General features: G+C 30.9%; 1 protein-coding gene and 1 long non-coding RNA gene across 4 annotated transcripts in view; one reads left to right on the forward strand and one right to left on the reverse strand.

Annotated features, from left to right (window-relative positions):
* The window catches only part of LOC114935642 (uncharacterized), a 114,237-nt gene that overhangs the window by 88,948 nt on the left and 5,787 nt on the right, over window positions 1-19,502 (forward strand). Inside the window, exons 3-4 of the long non-coding RNA XR_014924477.1 lie at window positions 5,075-5,272; window positions 5,406-5,450. This is a non-coding gene — a long non-coding RNA (uncharacterized LOC114935642). The remainder of the gene's footprint in view (window positions 1-5,074; window positions 5,273-5,405; window positions 5,451-19,502) is intronic.
* Window positions 1-19,502, reverse strand: part of LOC114935634 (EGF like, fibronectin type III and laminin G domains protein pikachurin) — a 110,841-nt gene that overhangs the window by 87,432 nt on the left and 3,907 nt on the right. For all 3 annotated transcript variants that reach the window (XM_029308511.2, XM_029308512.2, XM_029308513.2), the window contains exons 2-3: window positions 18,808-19,143; window positions 7,444-7,560 (exon numbers count right to left, since the gene is read on the reverse strand). In XM_029308511.2, coding sequence (XP_029164344.2) covers window positions 7,444-7,560; window positions 18,808-18,925 — 235 coding nt within the window. In that variant the 5' untranslated portion in view covers window positions 18,926-19,143. The remainder of the gene's footprint in view (window positions 1-7,443; window positions 7,561-18,807; window positions 19,144-19,502) is intronic.

The following is a 19,502-nucleotide window of genomic DNA, read 5'->3' on the forward strand; positions in this document are numbered from 1 at the left end:
ACAGCTTAATGAATATTTGATTTTAGGTCTGTTAAAGCTTTACATATTACACACGTATAACTAAAATTACTTCATTTCTTTAATTACAAATGAATTTAAACTCTTCTCAATTAAATAGAATTATTTTTTTATTAGATATTTGAGTAAGTATGCGTGAGTTTCCACAAGAATTTTTTATTTAACTGAATATAATATTTTACTTATTCTAACGGTAATATTGATAAAATAATGTAAAATAATATTATAAATAATTTATGGTATATAATTGATATATTTACTTTACATTATAATAGAGATATTCTCTATTTATAGTTTTGTATATTAAAATTATAAATCAATTTATTATTATATATTAGTTTTTATATTGATGTATTAAATATAGATAAAAATATATTACTAAATTTCACGCGTGTGATTAACTTGACTCATCTGCACAACTCGGTATAATAATAAATGAATCATAATAACAAAAAATATAATTTTCTTCTTTCTTTTCTTTTTTTGAAATTAAATTTAATGAATAAATAAACTTTTTATGATATTATTTATGATATTATGTACAATTTTCAGTTAGCTACATGATAAAAATATATTGTATCTAATTGAAAATTATATCTGAATTTAAAATTATCTTAATAACGTTGTAGTTAATATCATTTTACAGATAAAAATTTCATTAACTCATTAAAATTATTTTCAAAAAAGTAAATAAAAAATATACAAATTTTAATTTTATTATAAGATGGCTAAAATTCGTGAATTACTAGATAAATCGCTGTAAGAAAACTTCGATATGATAAGTCATCTTACTCTCTTTACTATCTCTTGCTCTTGGCAAATCACCATGATTTATGAAATAGCCCAGGAAGATAAGCTTGCAAGATGCTTTTGTGTCGCTAACGATTTGTTATTACATAAACGATATTTGTAATAATATACGAATCTGAAATCGATTGTCTCGTTAATGATCTATAATTCAATAATTCTTCTCATTTTTCATCAAGGAGAGTATCAAAAGAGGCTCTGATTTCCCAATAAAATGATCAATATTGCGCATCTCTATCTTATAAATCATATCGGTCTTTAACGTTTCGATTTCTCGATAATGCTATATATAAACAGTACAATGAAATGACTCTTTCCTTCGAATTTAATTGGAAAAGCTTGATAACAACAAAGCAAAGATCAAAGTAAAGACCAAAATAAATATTAAGTAGAAAAACTAAATAACAGCTTACAAAATGTCCAATTAATTTCAAGTGATCGTAGATAGGTATCCTCGTGAAATCGTCGACGAAGCAAATTGTCTAGGATGTCGACTTGGCTAAGTTAGTGGCAAAATCACCGAAATTCGTGTTCACCGAAAATGCCGAAGTGAATCCAAGACATTCCTGGCCGTTTTACCTTCAGCAAAACTTGCCTTTAATTGTAAGAATTAGAATCAGCGAAACCACTGAAACAATTAAGCTTGCAGATCTTATTAAAAAAAAATCTGGAGCAGAATTAACGCAGTACAAAGACTTTCTGAGTCTGGAATTAGTAACAAAAGGGGGAAAAATTTGATAATATATTCTCGCGTTCGGCAAGAAAACAAACTAAATAAATTCATACAGAGGGAAAAAAGTTGGCAGATTAGGCATCAGGGTTGACAATGAGAAGTCGATGTGATTAAAAGTGTCTCAAGCTTCGTGCCAATGGAAATGGAAAAGACGTTGAAATTCTATCGTTCTCAGAATTAGCGAAATTCAGAAGAGGGAGCGACAACAAGAAGAAATCGACTTATCCGATTTACTACGAGCGCAGTTCGCTGAATTGAAAATCAGAGTCGACGGTAAAATCAATATAAGAATCAGATTCGCGCAGACATTGCCGTATTGGAAATAGCACAATTAGCGCAAGACAGATTGATTTGGATTCGTGGCAAATGCGGCAGCCGAGAAGGGAAGTGTTCGCATTGATGGTATACCATCAGATTCAGCGTGCGAGAGCTTAAACGAGATAGAAATCGAAAATGTGAAAATTTTGCCAGTCTTCCGCGAAATTAAATTCAGAGGAAAAAGTCAGAATAAGGGACTGAAATGGCAGCGTATATCTGTTAAATGTATACACGTGGTGAAATTAAAGGTAACATTATTGGAATTAAATTCCCAATAATCGCGTGTGCAATATTGATCATAAAATGGCTGACTTTACGCTAATCGCACGTATATTAGAATGAAATATTTTCAATTGCCGATATTCTATTCAACAGCTGTAACGAAAATGACCACGAGTTTCTCTATATTTCGATCTTTATTAATTTTATAATATTTTTTATCGATTGTATGTCAGTTGAACTTTTATTGTTTGTTGCAAATTACACTTCGGGTAATATATAAGTCGAGAATTAACATATTATATTATTATTATTATTATATAATGATGCAATTTTTTCTCTGTAATGCTTTGTCGTATTTTACTTTAATCATTGATAATTACTAGCAAAGTCTCTTATAGAGAAGTTCTTTTATACAAAAATTTTTACCAATTATTTGTGTCTGAATTATTTCCTTAAAAGTCAGATAAATTTGTGATGTCGATAGATAAGCGGAGATGTAATACACCGCGCATATATAATATACATTATATGCGAATTCTTTTCTTTTCTCAAAGGAAAATAAGTTGTTGATGCGAGACTATAGCGGAAGAAAACTTTAGTCGCTAGTGTTCCGAGATAAGCATTCCGATCTAGGACAGACTGTAATAATAGAATTCCGCGAACAATCAATCGGAAAGCAATTAACGGAGGCGATCGTCGACCAACTTCCCACCGAATTTCCTGTCGCATCTATTCGTGAGAAAAACGTCTATTGCAATGGGTAAACGGAACCGCGTAATTTTGTTGCAGCAATTGCTATACGAGTAAGGTATTTTATAGTGTGGTCTGATAATGTTTTAAGCGCAAACATCTAACGCGATTAAAAAAGGCGTAAATATAGATATAATTAATTTTTATATATTTTATATATTACATATATATTTTATATTACAAATTTTTTATATATAATTATTTTCATTTTTCTATTTAAAAATAAAAACGTGAAAATAGCATCAAAATGCAGATTATACTTTTTATATGTGCTTTGATATAGTATGTAAAAATAGCATATAATTTACTGGCAGATCATAAATAATGTTTATTTTCAATAATTGTAGAGTTTTTAATAGTTTAAACAAATAGTTCCAGCGATTAAACTAAGGAAAATGCCTAAGGACAAATTAATATATCAACTTCAGCAGTATATTATTTTGTCCTGCAGTATTTTCCATATCAACAATTGTCTAAATTTAAAAGATTTATAGTTCGACGTGAGTTCTAAAAAGATTCTGCTGCTTTCTAAAAGCAAAAATTAATTAAGCTAAAATAAAAAGACAACTTATATATTTATAATATTGAAATGAGACGCCGATCTAGTTTCGAAAATTATATTTATTGTAAAGCTACATTATATCTATTTTGAACGAATTTTAATTAATTATTAATATTAAGTCACGAATAGCATTGCGCGCGCTATTGGAATGAAGTTGCCGATGTTTGTAGAATAGCGAATAGCTTCAGTCATATATAACGAACGGCGCAGAGTACCAGGCAGTTCGAGCTACGTCCCTCTGTGACTAATTAGTAAGCATAATCGTTTCCAACCTTTGTATTGCAATATTTATCAATCGCATCTCATAATGGCAACGTTCATATGTAATCATAATTGTTTGAAACACATATTTCACGAGAAATTCGATGCAAGATCTCTTGCCAAAGGTCAACATAACTCTCGACATAACCTAATTTAATCTGTTTTCACAAATAATAAGATTATTCTATAATATAATATATGCAGTGTTTAGTGTTATCTAAATAAAATTATATAGATGACCATCTAGATAACATTTTGGTATCCTCTTATCTTTATATAGATAATAAAAGTATATATTATCTATATTTGGATCTTAGATGAAAAAAAATATTTACTAAATTATCTAGAATAATTTTCAGATAATTTTGATTTAGAATCACATAGCACATAAAAATATTTAATTAGGAGCACTTAAGCGCAGTATAATTAAGTGATAAAAATATATAAATAATTTTTTTATAACTGCGTTTTACGTAAACAGTCTTAAAAAGTATTATCTAGAAAATTATCTATAGATGAATCGCCATATAAATTTTATCTTCTATCTCGATATATTTAAAACAAAATTATTTTATCTAAGATAAATTTACATATTTTTATTTCATCTTTTTCTAATTTTAAAATTATCTAAGCACAACCCTGAATATATGTATACATTTTATTTGTTTTATACAGATAACATTGCGATACGCAGTGTGATTCACGCGTCGTGTTGAAATTTTATCTTTTATCTCGATATATTTAAAACAAAATTATTTTATCTAAGATAAATTTACATATTTTCATTTCATCTTTTTCTAATTTTAAAATTATCTAAGCACAACCCTGAATATATGTATGCATTTTATTTGTTACAGATAACATTGCGATACGCAGTGTGATTCACGCGTCGTGTTGAAATTTTATCTTTTATCTCGATATATTTAAAACAAAATTATTTTATCTAAGATAAATTTACATATTTTCATTTCATCTTTTTCTAATTTTAAAATTATCTAAGCACAACCCTGAATATATGTAAGCATTTTATTTGTTACAGATAACATTGCGATACGCAGTGCGATTCACGCGTCGTGTTGAAATTTTATCTTTTATCTCAATATATTTAAAACAAAATTATTTTATCTAAGATAAATTTACATATTTTTATTTCATCTTTTTCTAATTTTAAAATTATCTAAGCGCAACCCTGAATATATGTATCCATTTTATTTGTTACAGATAACATTGCGATACGCAGTGCGATTCACGCGTCGTGTTGAAATTTTATCTTTTATCTCGATATATTTAAAACAAAATTATTTTATCTAAGATAAATTTACATATTTTCATTTCATCTTTTTCTAATTTTAAAATTATCTAAGCACAACCCTGAATATATGTATGCATTTTATTTGTTACAGATAACATTGCGATACGCAGTGCGATTCACGCGTCGTGTCGGGAGTGCCGTGTAAAGTTTCGCGCGTCAGGAGTGTCGTGTAAAGTGTCGGGCGATCGTAATTATTCTTGTTTTCGCGCGAAGTCGTGAGTGCTACGAAGGACCAAGAGAGGAGGAAGAGGCTCGGGGTGGCATCGGGCGACAGCGGGGCAACTGTGAGGTATGCAAAAACATTTTTTTCCAAACTGCATTGTTTATGAGATATTCGATCGTTTTCAGACTTTCAAAACACCCTGTAAACATACACACACATATCTATATACATAATTCGAATAGGTATATTTTGTTTTCAGATCAATGTGGCTGTGTATACAACAACTCTGCTACTGCGCGTATCGGTGAGTGAGAAGTTTATTTTTATAACATTTCTATAGTGGGTTGTGTAAAGCGTCTCATTTTGTGGAAATAAATAAGAGTTCTGGCTTTATTTTCAATAGTTCTATAGAATTATTGACAGTTTAAATAAACAGTTCTAGCGATTAAATCAAAGAAAATGCCAAAAGACAAATTGATATGTCAACTTTACACAGCATAATTTTATTCTATGACATTTTTCTTATCCATAATTGTTCAAACTTAAAAGATTTATAGTTCTACAAGAGTTTTAAAAAGAGCTTTTTAAAAATAAAAAATATTTAAAACCATTTGTAAACGTCTTACTTGAACATATCGAAGTAAAACGTCACTCAATTTTTTACAATTCTGCTTATTAATAATAATTTTGATATAGTTCTGAAAATGCATCTTTCCAAAATATGAGTTTTCAGATAAAATGATTTTTTAAAAACTTCTCTAATTATTTCCATCAGAATTCTGAAAATAAAGTCAGAGCTGTCAACTATTTATGATCTTTCACGAAATGATATGCTAGCTTTATACGATGTAGTGTAAGTAGAACGAATATATGATCAGTGCTTGTCATGTTTGTCAAAGTTAAAACATCGATTATTTATGTGCAATTTAACTTTTGCTCCAATTGTACGTATATCGATTATACAAATCGGATATACTTAGTAACGTACGATTGAAAACTTCATTCTCTCTCGTGATGTAGTATAAAAACTCTTGCATAAGATTAGACTAACGATAAATCATGCTCCCCAAAATTCTACGTGATTTATGGACAATTTTAGCGTATTTTTCTTTCGCAATGTCTTCCCTCTCTTCTTTCCTTCTATTTCATAAGCCCGACGCGAGATATATTCCGCGCAATTCCACGCGAAATGAGATATTACCTTTAATACGGGCGCGGCACTGTAAACAGCTTGAACTTGAGATTGTTGAGATAAATCTACAACCAGTACGCGAGCTTTTTACCGCGCAATTTTTCAACGATATACGATAAATAAATTTTTATGAATATAAATTTAACATATATAAGATAGGCAATAAGAGCCAAATCGCGGATGACAGTGCGTTATTCTAAACGAAACTAAATTTTTTCGTTAGAATTAAATACCTGTGCACAAGGCACCAAATTTTTACTTGGACACGGCCAAGATGTCATCCGCGATTTGGCTCTTATTGCCTATCTTATATATGTTAAATTTATATTTATATATTACAGAGCCTAGTTAAACTCTAAATTTTTATGTATTATACATATTACGCGTTATTACTTCTACAGACATTATTACGAAGAAGTAATATAAAATATCGATTAAAGAGAATTTAGTGCAATTTAATTATTTCTTTTCTGATTAACTGACAACTCAGAATTGCATATAACATTGATTCGATTTGCATTTAAGTTTAGAATAATACGTCGTCTCAAAACGATATGTGCAAAAATGAAAAGAGAAGGAAATTTTTCCCCAAAAATTTAATCCACATATAACTATAATAGAAAGAAGTTGTAAATTGAGAATAATTGGAAAATTTATCGAATTTGGTCGAAAATAATAATTACTGTAGAGTATTTAAATTGAGATATATCCTATAAACTATATGAAAGTAAAAAAATTCTCTAAACGTATTTGTAAAACTTTCCAATACATTTCGGTATTATTATTATCATCAAAGAAATATCCAAGAATTAGAGACAAAACAGCCCGCTCTCGGAGTTACTCTCGGAGTAACAAAACTCGTTCTTGTGATATAACTTTCCAGAATGAAACTAGATATTCAACGGACCGGCGCACGGGGCTGTCGGAAGCTTCGGTGCTTCGAAAACAATACGAATACGCAGCGTCAAAAAGTTTGTCGGCTCGGTCCCAGCGCGGCGCGAAATTTTATTAGGGAAATCAAAGATGTCGCCCGCCATGAATGCGAATTGCAAAGCGGGATAAGGATCGAATCTTCTCACACACGTATATAAAAACACACACTCACCGGCGCAGCTGTATCCATTTTTATGAAGTATGTAGCCGTCCCTGCAGTCGCACTCGTACATGCCGTCGTGAAGTTCGTAGCAGAGCTGCTCGCACGGCGATCCATGCCCGCATCTTCCTGAAACACGGCATAGAAAACGGGGACGTGAGTAAAGTTATGTGTGTTGGGGGAGTTCGGAGTGGGTGGAACAACAAAGGGAGAACATTGAAATAGGTGATGCCGGCGAGTTGTTGCAAACGCAACTGTTCACGTGTTCCCATTTCTCCAAATAGCGTATTTGCATTATGCTAAATTTGAGGGATATTTAGTATAATCGTATGTTGTACAGAAATTCTGGCGTAAATGCAGGTTTTTGCATTTTATATCGCACGCTGCTTCCACCTATAGAATATCATATTTAATCTACATGTATGCTGGTTCCTATATATTATTTCCCTTTTTTTTCATATTACTTCCACGATTTTATATGTATAAATGTAATCTGATGATCTAAATTTACAATTAATTTAAATTTCATAATTTTATTTCAACTTTTCCGCTTGCATGATATTCAATTAGTTGAAAAATCTTATATTAACACATATTGTTTTAATGCAAAGAGTAAAGAGGAATTACACGAAATTAATATTAATTTGATAGCGGGATAAAATGTATTGCGGCACACATACACAAGTGATTAAATGCCATCGAGCCGACCGCAGTGTTTTCTTCGTGATTTTTGTCGTGATTCCATTTTATTATATATGTTTTTGATTTAACGTCACAACATCGTCACGTCGCATTTGCAAAAATATGTTATAGAGAATTAAATCGTGACATGCATGCAATATACGTATAATGCTCGGGATGACAGCGCGATAATTAATTTTTCATTATGTCGGATGACATAAAAGATTAAATCGATGTCTTGCATGTGACGCGTGGATTTTATTGAAATATTTAACATAGACACGAAATTGTGCGCTATATACTTGAAGGAAGAGACCGAAGATTACTTAAATCTAAATATAACCTGCTCGCTACAACGATATCTGTAGAGGAGGATTTAATATTCTATGTATAATTGCGCTACTTTATGATTTCGTCCATATTTAAAGTACTCGTAAGTCTACGAGATGTTACATGCGGCTTTTGAAACATGATAAAGAATATATACGCGCATTATTTTTTATGTTAATCAAGAGTAATTAACTTTATTTAAAATTGCGATCAGATAATATATAATTAAATTATGTAATTAAATTCTCCTATAAAATGTTAAAACTTTCGCAGTATTACATTATACATGGTATATGATGGAGATAATAATAATATTATTTACGCACACATCCTACATCATACGGTGTTATTTTCAAATAAAATATAGTTATTTAAAATATAATTGTTGTTATGCACAAGAAATAAATTTAACACAATATTAGCGTAATTATAACTTGCTGTGTGCTTAAAAATAATACCAAGTGTGTTATAAAATATATAGCAATTATAATAATAGAATAGAATAGAAAATAAATAATAGCAGTAATTTAGTACTTTTTAGTGTATGTGCGTTTATGTGCAATATTAGAGTATTCAATATTAATAATAATATTATATTTTTCCAAGGACATAAAACAGAGAAAATATAGCGACATAATAAAAAATGATTTACATGAAACGCGATGGAATGGACGTAGGGGAGGAAGCAAATAAAAGATCCAATGAAAAGTGCATTACATTGAATGTAGTAAAATTTCATGGCGCTTTTATTTTTAGCTTATCTTTCGGCCGGGTATCATGAGCGAACAATAAAGCGCAGTTCAATTTGTGTGCGGACTTTTCAATTTGCACATATGCATACATAATGTGCATATTTCGTACTTAATTTTAGTTTAACGCAAGTGCTTGCTAAGTGGACTTCATATGTGAAATGACCAACGATATGTGTTAAAATATTTTTGTTATAGCTCTGTTTATGGAAGCACTTTAATAAACGAAATTTTATTTCCGCTTATCAATTTTTTAACCGGCATTTTTTCAAGCTTTTCTCACTCAATCTGTCATTTAATACGAAAATAGAAAATTGCATTCATTCTTCGTTCTTTAAAAATATAGAAATGCAATTACTAACTTTTTTCCTCTCATCTCTTACAACATGATTAATAAATCGAAATTACTTATAAAAATCATTTATGTGAAATTAATGAAAATATACTTAATCTAATATTGCTTTTTATACCAAACATTTTTCTTAGGTAAAGTAATTTTTTTTGTAATTTAAAACAGTTTCCATGCATAAGCTTTCAATATTTTGAAGAACGTTATGAAATAGAGTAAATATTTTATATCGATGGCTTATGTCGAAGTTACGAGAACAGTCTTGATTTTTTTAATAACTCTTTTATATGCTTATATTCCATTAAACATATGAAGTCTTAAAAGAACAGTAAATAAATTTTTTATATACTTTTATATTAGTACTATATTTTAGCTTTATATGTATATTTTATATAAACAAAATTTCTCATTTATATAATGCATAAATTACATAGAATCTTGTCATGGAAATGTCTTGAAAGCAAATACAGTATGTACAGAACTACACACTTGGTAAAAAATGTGTTATACATATATAATTATTTATAAATAATTATATAATTATACATATAATTGTAAAATTTTATGTGAAATATGTCTATTTTTATACATAATTATATAAATTTATATATAAATTATAAGGGTTCATATATAGTTATATATAAAAAGCACTTTTATCTAATTATGTATGAACATAGTTTATATATAATTTTGCGATTATATGTATAATTTTATATATTTCTATATAATTTTATATTATATATATAATTTTTTACTGATCACCTATGTGAACTACTTAGTGTCCTTTTAATAAATTAGACTTTTAATATAGAAAATTATAAATATAATTTCGATTGATAGATAATTTTGTAGTGAGAATAATTTTATTTGTAGAAATAAAAGATATATATACTTAGCGTTTGGTATAAAAATAACTTATAAAAAAATCATTGATTTATCTTGAATCTTATTCAAGATAAATAAATAAATAAATGCATTTATAATTGTTTATAACGATTTTACCTCTGTTTATAATTGCACACTGTAAAAATTAAAATAAAAAGAAGCTCACATAGATGTAGTATGTATATGTATAATATGTATACAAAATCTCGCATTTTGCAGTAGAGAATCGCACATGAAAAAAAAAGAGAGATTGGCGGACGGCAAAATTAGACGTTTCATCTGCATATAGTGAACAGATTAATAAAACATAACGCGGGCAAGAATAACACTGAAAGAAGTGGAATCCGTTGTTGAATGCGCAACGACGCATGCATGACGAACTTGCATCGCGCTGCATCCCGCGATGAATCACGCGGCTCGTTGCATCTCGATGCATCATGTCGTTCCACCCCCTATGGCGCAGGACGACCATTGAAAATTCCAATATCCGGCTCGGTCGTGTGTACTCTTTACGAAAAACTGGACGCGTGGGAAAAACCGACATTATTTTCATACACTGCTGGGAAATATATAGATATATATAGTGCTGCACTTGACTTGTCGATGCACCGGGCACGTAATAAAATCGGTGTTGCGCGATATTTCGTAGAATATGCGACTAAATTTTGTTTTGTTGATTGTTTAGATACTCGTGCGTGACACATAACTGTTAGTTAAAAAGTTCAAAATTTTACTTTTATCGGTTAATATCATTAGTAGAATTTATTTTTTTATTTTTATTTTTTTTTTAATGTGATTAAACTTTTGAACTAAAATATTTATTGTGGCGCTTATATTTTTTTCTTATTTTTTGTTATTAATTTTAATTGAATACTAAGGCGATATTCGCTTGGAACAAATTAAGATTTTTAAGAACGACTGGCATACATGTTTGGTTGAAAAGGTATCGAATTTATAGAGATTGATCTGATTATCCGGATATAGATCGCACAATCAGATAAAATTACACTTTCCCAAAATATCCCTCAAGTTTTTATTACCCGAGTGCGTGTTCATATGAAATACAGTATCTCTAAAACATTATATGATGTATAAATAAAACATATATGAATGTTGATATATGAAAGAAACGGAGGGAAATCGCGTTGTTGATTTGCAAAATTAAATGACGGTGGTTAATGACATTACGCATGGATAAATATATAGCACAAGAAGAGAATCAAACAAACATTTCATATTTTATTACAGTTACAATATATAAACACTATTTCGCACACATACACACACTTTACGACATTGTATTTTAATAACAGATTTTTTTCACGTAATATTCGTATTTATATAAAACTAACGTTTCGTGAAAATAACCTTTTTGTTCAAAATTAATGAGAGAATTATTTCATTATCCGTGTTTGCGCGCAAAAAATCATTGAATCGAATTTTATTCCTTTATACAATATCCGAAAAAAAATAATCGGGATAAAATAAACTGGTTGTGAAGAGTTGAGTGCCTCCTAAAGTATAATCCTGGTAGTGTTCGCGCCTTTTGTGAGCCACCTTCGTACAAAGGAGCGAATGGATCGCTCGTGTGGTATACATGTGCACCCAGGCTGATGTATGCAGACTGTGATTCTGCTGCGCGCCGCACGCATACATACAAGCCGTGTGTGAATTTCTGTTGTGTATGTATGGTACTCTAAGTACAATGTAGCTTCTGGTTTGATTCGAGGGACGACGCGACGCGGCTACATTGCCTACACAATGCTGCAAGATGTATGTGCAAACGTCCGTATGCCGCTGCTGCTAAATCATGCGTGCGCAATATAATCGCTAGCGTATGCCAAGTATGATAGATATCGTAAATATGCCTCTATCGAACGGCGCTTGACGACAGAGCGCGGATATTATGTCCGGATATTTGTAAATCAAGAAGAGCGAGAGACCTTTCGCGTTCGAAATATATTACTTTTTACAAATATCATTTTTATCATATTTTTTATTTTATTTGCATTTATTGATTCATTTATATGTATATTTATATAGACATATATATTTTTTTTATCGAACATCATATGTAAACATATGTTACCTGTGTAACATATTGAGTTAGCAATATTCGTGACTGGGAATTACAAAATGCGTTAACAACGAGGAAAAATAAAAGGTGCGATGTTTATATGATATATCACAAAATGCCGGTAATCAATATCCCATATCTCTCAGTGAAATAAATTATTTAAATTTCTGTCAAATAATTCAAATAATATATCGTTTATCTATTTTTTTTCTTCTTTTTTATATTAATATAATAGCTGTATTGCATACATCTGTTTGAAAAAATATTACGGAATAAAAAATGAGGAAACATCTGATAGAAAATAAATTTAAAAAATATGTATGTTTGTGTGTTGTTATACATATTTATAATTATAAGCCGATAATTTATCAAAAGTGTTTTACTATGTGTTTAAAACTCATTTAAAAATAATAAAGATTCGATACGTGCATATTTACTTAAATGGAATTAAATTAACAATATAAAAGGAGCCACAGAGTTATTTATCGATTAATATAGCATGACAAAATTATATTTTAATAATTATTATATTTAATATAATTTGCTTTCTTATTCATCTCTCTTTCTCTTTTTCTCTCTTACTCGGATAAACTAATTTCTAAAATGTAAACAGATAAAGTGAATCTACTGGGATGTACAGCGCTATATTTTATAATTCATCTATGTACTTAAATGATGTTATCAATGAAATGATGTTATCGTGCGTAAAATTGACAAAGGATTTTAATGCAATTTTCTTCGCGATGAAAATACTGAATTCTTAATAAGCGATTAAGTTCACGTGACATACATACACAAACACACACGTTATTCAATTAACAGATAAAGATTATTAAACTTGATAATAAAAAAAACAACATTTATGCAATATAAAATAATTTCAAATACTTTCTTTAGAATGAAGAATAATACATATATTCAGGGACATTTTAGCATACAATATAGAATATTACATGAATAGCAATTCTTGATACATTTATACTGGATAATTAACGTGAAGGGCATAATTGATTTATATTCCATCAGATCCGACCCTCGCGTTCCAGAAATGTCATCGTATGGAAGCTACTTAATTCTTAATAAGCTTCACCACACACCACTTGCGCTTGCGCAGCTTCCCATCTACGACGTAAAGTTCGATTATTCTCTTTAAAGCCTTAATCGTCCGTCTGCGGAACGGATCGCTCGTATTTCTTAATCGACCAATCTTCAAGTTATGAACAAATTGGTCTACTTATTATTCTCAATATCCATCAATCTTTCATTTGGCGAGCGCGCGCAACCTTTTGATCGATCCTGGCGTTATCGCGCTCTTCAAATCTCTTCCGGCGCGATTTTTAACGATCCGCGATATGCGTTAAACAATAGCGTATGTATATATTATATATATGCGCGATATACGGTTTACGCGTGAATTGCATAACGCAATGTCGAAAGGGTATGCGTTAATGTTAATGGAGCACGAGTTTACGCATGCATGCTCCCTCTGCGGCCCCAATATAGCCGCGCGCTGGGCCCCATTTGCTAATGGATAGCGAGCGATTAATATAGCAGGCGTTTTGTGCCCTTTAGGCGCGAATGAATACCGGGAACTTTCTGAGAATAGTAGCGGTTACACATGCCAATTATGCGCGAGTGCCCCCTTTGGGCAGCACGAATCGTGTTTAACGATTGTGGATGAAAACACAGCCTTTAATGTCTCGTATGGTATGCGTATTCTCATTTCATTCCATACTGTGTGAATTATTAAAATTGCGATGTTCTATTTTCATAATTTGGAAAGTTTCATAATTCTCCATGCAGGGATACTATATATATTTTTCATGATAAATACTGAATTTTTTTTTCAACTTAGTTGTTTTATTGCAAATTTTATAAATATATACACAGAGAGAATTTTCTCGTAGAATTTATCTTGAAAATCATAATAGTGGAACAGCATATGGTATTGGAAGAATTTTATAAGAATTTTTCTATGATTGATATTTACCACAATAAAAAATATCAATATATACATAGTAAAATTAATCGAACATATTTTATACACTGAAAAAAATTATTGAATTCGAATAAATATTTATTTCAATATCAATACTGTCTAATAAATCATTTATTTAAACCTAATAATATTGATTTGATGTGGAAAATATTTATTTGATAGAAGAGATCCTTTTCAAAATAAATAAATATTTATTTGTCTCAAATAAATTTATTAGACAGTATTGAAATAAATATTTATTAATTTAATAATTTTTTTCTCAGTGTATCTTATTGTGTAGATATATATTAATATTTTTTATTGTATAGTAAATATTAATGAGAGAAACATAAAATTCTGCTCCAATATCATATATACCTATTTAAAAAAATCTGAATTTTCTTTGTAATAAAAATACTAATATGAATAATGCACAATAATATATCGCACATTAATCATGTTATATATTAAATATTTTTTCCTTCTCGTTCTCTTTCTATATAAAATTTTCAAAGTTTACAAAATGTCGATTTTTTACAAATTGATTATTTAAACATGTTGAATATTGAGAATTAAGAGTCGAAAATATGAAATTAGGAATTAAGATCCAAAAACACCACAGCTGCGTGCGAAATCATTTGATTTGAGTTGCATGTGGATGTCATTTGCACTATAGTTCGCCCATGCACACAATTATATCAGTTTCATCTAATATGAAATATACGGTCGTCGATTACCATGAATGAAATAAATGAAAGTCATCCTGTTTCGCGCAATGGCGTTGACATATCTTCTCCCCCGCATTCATGCGCGATGAAAAATCACGTCGACATTATTCGCGTTATTGCCATCGGAATATTGGCAGCTGGAGATGAAGGAGCGAGGGAGCCCTCGCGACAATACGGCATATCGGCCAATGTCGATCCGGAGAAAATGGCGGAAATATAAAGCTCTTAATGGCTTTTGGCGGGATTCCGGGTGTATCGATTTCCCTCATGCGGCTCCGGGCGCATTAATCGATCGTAAATGTTGCATAAATATACTTGCGCGTGCGGCCGCAACGAATCCGCCGAATGGTACCGCGCGCGGAATAAACGTCGCCCTTTACTGAAAATTCAATTCATTTCACCGAGTCACATATAATTCAATTTAACGCGCGTAGTCCAATATACTGTGTGTTGTTTCCACTATATCGGATCAACGTGTTTCGCGGCGCGTCGAAATATCCTAGCGGAATACATTACGCGATATGCCATTTCGTGCAGAACGACGATCTTCGACCATCGTTTTCCCATCGATTGATTCATTAAACTGTCAATCATTCGTCCAATTCTTTGTTTCAAAATTTGGCTTGATGCGAGATTCGATGCGTATATTTGTGGGACAAAAAAATTGCGGATTATCTTACCTCATAAATAATATACTTATATAATGCAATTCAGTAGCATTTATTATCCTTAATAGACTGTTTACATTATATTGGCTTAATCTTTAATTCGCAATTTTATTGTAAAACGAATGTCAATATTTGACATGTACAACAAAGCGGACATAGGTCGCGTTAATTGAAAGCGTAAGCATATTAAGCATTCGTCGATCGCATACTAACGCGATTAGCGTTATCGCACAGTTCCGCTCGCAAGTAGGCGCATGCATATTGGCACATCATCGAAAGGCATTAACACATTCTCGGAATATTTTGAATATTCAAATGCACGGGTGCTGTGAAAGCAAAAGCTGGTCGTTCTCGAGCGCCCGAGAAAGTGTTTGCACACGGCAGTGTTTGATAATTGTGAGCATTATCATGCGATCTCCCATCTTGCCCTCTTTCTCTTTCTCTCTCTTTTAATCTCCTTTTCTCTCTTTCTCGCTTGAGAGAATCGATACGAAGACTACAATTAACTGGATACAGTCGCCGACAAATATATTTCACTGACACGCGCGAAATATCTCGCCGACTCGGCCTTTTTTTTCATCCCACTTGCTTAGGCGAATTTTATACCTCGCCGTGTCATGAAGCTTACAGCTCCGTCGCGTCGTGCACGAAATAATTCTTGAAAAATTATCCGTCCCCTTCGTCGAGAACAACGAGCGTTTCGCATAAAATGAACGTAAACCTACGGAATTTTTTTTGTCTAAAATAACGAAAGAACGCTGTGCAAGGCTTTTCTTTATTCCGCGTACAAATTTTACGCGTCGAGAGAAACTTTTGTCGTTAACTTCTCGAGCGTTTAGATATGGCTTTTCGATACGAGACGTATTTCAAAAATAAATTTAATTATTTAAAGCGGTACGTTTCGAAGTCGACAGTTTAAGAGCGAAAAGTAACTACTGAATTAACGACTTTTTTGTTTTACACAATGTAATTTTTTCAACGACGGGATACGTTTATTTTACTAACGGTGCAACGATAAAGTGAGAAAAAATCATAAAAAGTTAAATCTAATAATTCCCATAAACAGTGGATTGTTATCAAACTTCTATAAATCGTAAGTTACAAAAAAGTGCATTATAAGCTAGTTGCTCGCTATAAAATAATGTTAACTTTCTTTTCTGTATTAATTGAAAGTTTTTCACTTATCTTTATTCAAGATTTACTGAAATGCTTATAAGAGAAATGTAAAGTAGATTTAGTAAACTCTTATTTGATAAAAAAACTATAATATTTTTTTTTAATATAAATGTATAAAATATAAACTTTATAACTTTTTATTGATATTACATTCTCATCAAATTTAAATTTATATAAATAATCCAATTATTAGATCCATATATAAAATAATAATATTTTCGTATTAATAACTTTTAGGTAATTTTTAAGAGAACAAAAATATATCTAAATGTGTAAAATAAATTTATAATATTTTTATTTAAAAATTTCATTAAAAGTTTATTTACAAATATTTTTATTCTTTTATTGTGATTTTATTTATTTTTTCCAATAAAGAGTTAATTGACTAAAAACGTTTAATTTTCTCGCTCTCACTCTCTCTCTCTCTCTCTCTTTCTCTCTGCCTTTTTTTCTTGATAGCTTATCTTACAACTAAAAATTATTGGTCTTTCAATGCTTTTATTAAGGAGTAATCGATTTCAAATTGGTCAAAGAAGTCTTAAGTGGAAGACAGCTCGGAGCAGGAGATATACTCTGGTATACCTTGGTCTATCTTGTAATAGTAGTATACCGTGATCATCTTAAGATGGAGGAAAATTGCATCGAAGCAAAAAGTTTGAAGCTATCTAGTATCTAAGAAACTAATCATCGGAAATGAGGATTTTATATAGACTTGAACTATGAGCGCAATATTAAAGTTTCTGGATTGCATTTTTCATCGATATTAAATAATCTCGAAATGTTTTTAACGTAGCGGTTAGTACGGTCTATCGATTTTGCATTGTAAATTGAATCACGTTATATGATATTAATAAGTAACTCTCGCCGTTACATAAACAGGGAAGTATTCGTGATTTCCAGACTCATTGTTAACTATTAACAATAGGCATGTATGAAAAGTAGTCTCTTTTTATTATTTTATCTTTGATATATATTTTTTATTTTATATTTTGTTCGACCACACGTATTTTGCGTACGATATATATTTTTCCATTTTTAACGTGTTTAATAATTTTCTATTATGTACAATATTTTCCAGACGAAATTATTTTAAATTTATAGGACATTGTGAAAAAGGATACATTATATCCAAAAGAAATAATAGATTCGCATTATTTTTTTTCTAGAATAGAGACTTATTGTTATTGCTTTACATTTTGAGTCTTATATGTATTTACAGTATACTTATTAATTGCAAATGCATAACTGCAATACATGCATGATTTTAAATGCAATAATAAGATTACATCAATGATAAATTTAACAAAACAAACAAGTAAAACAAGACGGAGAAAAACTGATTTAAAGCGAATTATATTTTATAGACACAAGCGGTTCTTTTCCTGCATAAATACAATTTGTCTGCTCAATTGCGTTAAAAAACAAGTAATTTGAATTACACGAGATACACATATCAAGATACGTAACATGATAAACGGCGAATTGACTCGATCCTTTCCGTGATAACGTGAAAAATTTATTATTAAATAACGACGGTATTGTGCGTTAAAACTTTCGCGGATTAAAAATACACAATATTCCATATCAATCTCGGGCATACGAGATAGGATTCGCGCCAGCTTTTTTTTTCGCAGTAATACTGCCGACGAAAGTAAGAAAAGTCAGGCCGCCGATATATCATACGTAACTACGGGCATCTAGAGAAGAGTTCATAAATCCTAAGAAATGGGGACACAAATAAAAAGGAGCGCTTGCCTTGGAAAGCGGCCTCGAAGGTGGTCTTCTCCTCCACGGGGTTCTGGGCGAGTACCAGAACGACCGACAGGTATTCCAGGATGACGAAGAGCCGGCAAACGTAGCGTAGTCCAGCCATCGTCCGGCGATAAACATGCACGTGTCGCTTGGACTCGATGAAGTCCTTACTGTCGCATTCTATCCAGCGAAATTCCTGTCAATCACCACGCGACACACGCGAGACACACTTTTAATCCGTAGTATTTCACTAATTTCTCGCGATTATTATATACTAGCACCACAGGCTAGATTCGAGACGCACCGGCCCGAGACACTCTTCACAACGCGGACGACACTCTGTGAAGCAAATCGACGAGAAGAAAATCAATAACTGAAAAATCTGACAGCGTTATTAAATTAAAATTCCGCAGGGAAAATAATATCTTTTGCAAGAGCAATTTTCATAAATTTAAAAATCGATACTGCGCTCTCGTGTAATCATTTTAATTACGGGTATGATGCGAAACACTTTTATACGGAAGCAACGCGTTCCCTTCCTTTTTGTACAAGAATTTTTTAATTGGTTCTCAAATGGGTAAACCCGATAATTAAGTCCTAAAATTAATGAAAGAAAATATATCTAATTGTAAGAGATATATCTAAGGAATAGTAAAAGTTGTTAATTATTCTACGTGGCACTTTTCGAAATGTGAATT

The sequence above is a fragment of the Nylanderia fulva genome, unplaced genomic scaffold, assembly GCF_048542155.1.
Source record: "Nylanderia fulva isolate GAGA-0341 unplaced genomic scaffold, ASM4854215v1 Scaffold18, whole genome shotgun sequence".
NCBI lineage: Eukaryota > Metazoa > Arthropoda > Insecta > Hymenoptera > Formicidae > Nylanderia > Nylanderia fulva.